General features: G+C 38.3%; 1 protein-coding gene across 1 annotated transcript; it reads left to right on the top strand.

The window, feature by feature from the left end:
• The first annotated feature begins 529 nt into the window (after positions 1-529).
• Positions 530-5128, top strand: LOC131873948 (uncharacterized). Its single transcript, XM_059217130.1, has 5 exons — positions 530-2494; positions 2606-3802; positions 3916-4093; positions 4262-4524; positions 4763-5128. The coding sequence occupies exons 1-5, from the start codon at positions 530-532 to the stop codon at positions 5126-5128; spliced, it is 3969 nt and encodes a 1322-aa protein (XP_059073113.1).
• Positions 5129-5696: the final 568 nt, after the last annotated feature.

The raw sequence follows: 5696 nt of genomic DNA, 5'->3' as shown, positions 1-5696 counted from the left end.
CAGAAAAAACTGGTGGTATTATCCCCCCCCTAAAAAGCTACATGATTTTAATGCTTTTGTGGATAATAACAATCTGATGGACATTCACCCAAATAATGGATTATTTACCTGGACTAATAAGAGACCTGGATTTGCAAATATTGCTGCTCGTCTAGACAGATTTCTCTTATCTAATGATTGGAAGTTGAGTTGCTCAGACATTTCCTCAGAAATCCTTTCATTGCCAGGATCTGATCATTTTCCTATTTCTTTAAATCTCAATTGCAATAACAAATGTTCCGATCAACACTTTCATTCTTCTTTCAAATTTGAAAGTATGTGGCTCAGGCATCCAAAATTTCTACATAATGTCCAACAGTGGTGGAATGAAGCTCCAGCGGAAGGTCTGAAAATGCATCAATTTGCAATGAAATTAAAATATATCAAGTCTCAAATCCGGATTTGGAATCAAACAGTTTTCAAAAATGTGTTTCAACAAAAGGTTATAGTCAAAGATCAGCTAGAAGAAGTATATAACTAGATCATTAAAATGGGCATGAATGAAGAAACATATTCTTCTCAAAAGAACTTGCAAGAACAATGGGAGGAACTGTGTTCCAGAGAAGAAATGTATTGGAGACAAAAATCTCGAGAATTATGGCTTCAAGATGGGGATAGAAATACTAAGTTTTTCCATAATTCAGCCAAGAAAAAAAGAACTAACAGTACCATTTTTCATATCAAAGACGCTTCCTCCGGTATTCTCCTAACCAATGAAAATCTTATCAGAGATGAAGGCATCAAATTTTTTAAGAATCTTCTTGCTCCTGATGTTTTGCCTTCTCCTTCTGCATCACAAGTTGAGGACCTCCTTGATACTATTCCACAAGTGATAACAGAACAGGATAATGTTATTCTGATGGCTCCCTTTACCATTCAAGAAATACGTAAAGTTGTCTTTTCTTTTTCGCCTGATAAAGCTCCTGGACCAGATGGTTTTACTGCATTGTTTTACGAAATTTGCTGGAATATAATTGGCTGGGACTTATTGGCGGCTATGGAAGAATCTAGAAGATCTAAATCCATGCTGAAATATTTTAACACTACTAATATTTCCATCATTCCAAAAATTAGGGATCCCCAAACCTTTGCGGATTTTAGACCAATCTCTTTATGCAATTTATCCTACAAGATTATTACTAAAGCCATATATCTTAGGATGCAGCATCTTATCCCGCGTATCATCTCCCCAGAGCAAGGTGGATTTGTTCCAGGAAGGGAAACCATGGAAGGGGCTCTCGTGGCTCATGAAGTTCTCCACTCTATTAATTTAAGCAAAGCTTCTAACTTTGTTATCAAACTGGATATGATGAAAGCTTATGATAGAGTTTGCTGGAAATTTTTGCTGCAAGTACTTGCTAAAATGGGTTTTTCAAAAATTTGGTGCAAATGGATTAAGGCTTGTATTTTGGGAGCTTGGTTTTCATTGATCATTAATGGTAAGCCTATGGGTTTTTTCCCTTCTACACAAGGGATTCGACAAGGGGATCCTTTATCTCCAGTGTTGTTTATTATTATGGCTGAAGCTTTTAGTAGAGCCATCTCACATCAACATTTGCTAAATAAATGGAAAGGAGCTCTCATTTCAGGTACAAACATATCTATCACACATTCTCTTTTTGCAGATGATACTCTCATGTTTGGTTTGTCAAATGTTCAGGAAGCTCGCCATATTCTTTATATCCTTGATCTTTATTTAGCAGTGTCTGGTCAAATTATCAATGCTCAGAAATCCAAGATCTATTTTTTCAACACTGAGAAAATGGTTTCTGATAAAATTATACAGATCTTGGGTTTTTTAGAAGATTTCCTACCCTCAGTCTATTTGGGCATTCCCTTCTTCATGGGTTCAAATAAATCTTCATATTGGTCTTCAGTAATTCAGCCTATTCAGAGTCGAATTGCAGCTTGGAAAGTTAGATGGTTGTCACTGGCGGGAAGAATTTTGTTGATCAAATCAGTCTTAGCTGCAATCCCTAATTATTTTATTGTTGTTCTTAAGATCCCATCCAAAGTATTAGTTACAATTCATAAATTGATCAAGGGTTTCCTTTGGTCAGGTAATATGGATGAATCTCGTAAGATTTCACTCATTTCTTTGCAAGATATGTCACATACTCCTAATGCTGGAGGGGCAGGAATACATGATCTATCCAATAGAAATGAAGCATTTGGTGGGAAATTGATTTGGCACATGTTTTGTAAGTCGCAGTCCACATGGTGCAAGATTATGCAGCAAAAATATCTAGATAACAATGATCCCTCTAGAATCTTCACTATTTCTAATCCTCCAAAAGGATCGGTCATTTGGGACTTCATGATAGCTTCACGCAAAATCATAGTTGATTATATTTCCTGGGAAGTCAATAATGGACTAAGTATTAACTTTTGGAATGATTCCTGGAATGGTCAAATTCCCCTGGCTAAGAGTGGGATCTCTTTGAACATTATTCAAGTTGCTGAAATCCATTGGGGGACCTAGTTGAATCAATATGTGGAATATGTTTGTGAATTCTCAAAGAAAATAGTTTGGAAGGATCCAAATTCTTTACCTCTTTCACCCCAGGACATTAATCGATTTCAAAATATTTTGAGCTCAAGACAAGTCTACTTTTCTGAAGCGCAAGATCAGATTTTTTGGGCTCCAGCTAAGGATGGTAATTATTCAGTGAAAGAGGGGTATAAAATTTTACAACAGAATGTTTTGAACAAACCTAATTCCAGAGCTTTTTCATTTTGTTGGAATCCAGTAGTTCTTCCTAAAGCAGGTTGTTTCTCATGGCTGGCACTTAAACACAGGATTTTAACTAGTGACAGATTGAGTAGACTACATATTGTTGCTCCGTTTAAATGTGTTCTTTGTGAGGAACATGATGAAACTGTGGACCATTTGTTTGTTACATGTTCATTTGCTTATCAATGCTGGTGCTTTATTTTGAATAAACTTAAGTATTGTTCCCCATTGCCAAACAACCTTTGGGATCTATTTCAAGCATGGCCAGTTCTTTATCAAAAATCATTATTTGCAAACCTCTGGAAATGTATCCCAGCCTCGGTAGTTTGGGCTATTTGGTGGGAACGAAATAAGCATATTTTCAGAAAGGAATCCCTTCCACTAGAAATTGTTTTGATTGGTATTGAAAGATCTATTTCGGAAGTGACTAATTCCAACTTAAAAATGATTAAATTCAATCCGATTGTGACTCATTGGGATTCCCAAGTTGTCCAAGAATGGAAACAATTATTTATTCCAAATGGGTGGAAAATTAGTCATCCTCCAGCTCATATCTTACCCCGGAAGAACACTTGGCGTCCTCCAACAGATGGTTTTTGGAAATTGAATTTTGATGGAGCCTCTAGAGGAAACCCAGGGCCATCGGGTTTTGGAGCATGTATTAGAAATTCTCTTGGAGAGGTTGTAGCAATCATAGTATCTCCCTTGCCTATTGACACAAATAACATTGCTGAGGCTCACGCCCTGTTGGCTGGGCTTTTATTAGCTAAACGAGGCTATTTCAATAGGCTACATATAGAAGGGGATTCATCAGTTATTATTGATGCTTGTATACATAGGCGCATCATTTCTTGGAAACTAAAATATGTTCTTAACCAAATTTGGAGACTCCTTGATGAGTGTTCGGATGTTTGCATCTCGCATATTTATCAAGAAGGGAATAAAGTTGCAGATTTTTTATCAAACTTGGGTTGTGATGGGGTTTCTGTTTCTACTTTTCATTCTCTACCTTTTATTGAGCAAAATAAGGTTTTAAAAAATCTTATTCATGATGACATGGAAGCCTCTACTAGCAGTAATGTTTAAAGTGCTGAGTTTAGCAGGAAATTACCATCTTGGGTATGCCTGGGCCATGGGCATAGGAGAATTGTGAAGCTTCTGATCACTTTACCACAAAAATTGGTGGCTTGCTAGACTGGCTAGTTCCAGCAGAAGAAATCAATCTTGAATTGATGAAGTGTGGTGTATGTGGTCGAGACCTTGGGCTTGTTGCACAGATCTATGCCTCTTTTGAGACTGATAAACTACATATTGAAGAGCGTACACTCTATATTTTTGGATGTCCTCTCCCAAATTGTGGGATCAGCCCATTGAGTTGGCATACAATATGAGTTCAGAAATGAATTCCTGTGGAACCATCTCAAACTGGTGGCATGTTTAGAGGGTCCTTGTTAGGATCATCATCTTCAAGTGATGACTTCCTAACAGGGACAGAATCACCAAACAGGCTTGGTGAGCAAGAGCAGGAGCTTAACTCCAGTATGGATGAATGGTGGGAGGATGACACATGGAGACATTCAACAAATGGTGAAGATAGTGCTGGATCTCTTGATATGCGGGAGCTTGGTAGGGCTTTGTTGGAAGCTGGTTACATGGCTGCTCATCCATCTGAGAGTCAAGATGAGGGCAATCATCTTTTAGATGGAGAAATAAGTCATAATGAAGCTGGTATTCTGGATACTGGCTTGCCTGTGCTCCCATATTTTTTTATCTTCCTCAAATCCAAATCAAAATAGAGAAGATAAATCTCTATTTGAGTATAGAGACATTGGAAAGCATAGTGATCAAGGCACACTCCATGCTAAGACACATGGTCACATTCATAGGCACGTTACCTCCAAAGATTCCTGCACTAGAAATATTGGTACAGCTGGTCAATGCACGAAAGTCTATATCCAATTCGATGATAATCTTGACCCTTGGCATCAGGAGAATGCAGAGGACTGCGAGCATGGTCGCATTTTTCATCATGCTGCACACAAGATTATAGAACATCCCGTCAGACAAGCTCGCAAGGAGTTTATGAGTGAAGACACTGACACTGGCCATCAAACTACTCACACAATGGATGTTCTATCCAATTATTGTCAGTATGAGCCAAATCCACAAATTGTTGTAGGAACACCGCCTAATCATTCCTATCAGCAGCTAACTCACGGCTCCCCTCCAATTATCATGAATGTGAGCAGACAGGTTCTCACCCATGTTCGAGTTCGGCAGGATTTCTCAACCGTGGACAAGGACATTCAAAAGATTGTTGACTCTCATGGCTTCAAAACAACTATGCTACCTTAGGTTGCCTTTCCATCTTCACTCCACGGGTCTCTGATCAACTCGCAACACAAGCTTGGCACTGGTCTTGAGACAGAGCACAGTTTTAGCAGTAAATATAGACATGTTGATGTTGATTTGGAACCATAGGGTCAATTTGCCTCTCCTATTGGAATGACAGTTGCACTGAGTAAAAATATTTGTCCGCTTTGCATACATTTCTAGATTATCAAGCAGCACATAATTATGTCTCTGAAGATGCAAATGGTGAAACCTGGGAAGGGGAAGAATATGAGCATGCCAGGGCTTTGAATGTTGATAGAACCTATCTTAAATTCAAGAAGAGGCTTGACTGGTACCCAGAGCAATGCATCAGATATTGCTTTGGTGCTCAACCGCTGTTGGAAAATAAAGATCAAGAGCTGTTCAGGAACCAGAGGAGTTGGCGATGGGGAAATAGAATGGCTTGTCATAGAGGAAGCCACTATTATTCAATATGAAACATGATTCTTTATTTCCAATTTCACATTTGGTTAGTTAATTGTCAAATTATACGGCAGAAGCAATTTTTCCGAGGATGGGGTTTTTAATT

This window comes from Cryptomeria japonica, chromosome 3 (genome assembly GCF_030272615.1).
Source record: "Cryptomeria japonica chromosome 3, Sugi_1.0, whole genome shotgun sequence".
Taxonomy (NCBI): domain Eukaryota; kingdom Viridiplantae; phylum Streptophyta; class Pinopsida; order Cupressales; family Cupressaceae; genus Cryptomeria; species Cryptomeria japonica.
Note: the sequence above shows the minus strand (reverse complement) of the source record. Positions and strands in the feature narration are given on the sequence as shown.

Bases quoted from the DNA above. Each gene is read 5' to 3' on its own strand.
- LOC131873948 (XM_059217130.1), top strand. From the start codon at position 530: ATGGGCATGAATGAAGAAACATATTCTTCTCAAAAGAACTTGCAAGAA. The intron at 3,803-3,915 runs GTTTTAAAAAAT...CCATGGGCATAG, and splicing joins CTTTTATTGAGCAAAATAAG to GAGAATTGTGAAGCTTCTGA. The intron at 4,094-4,261 runs GTACACTCTATA...ACTTCCTAACAG, and splicing joins TAAACTACATATTGAAGAGC to GGACAGAATCACCAAACAGG.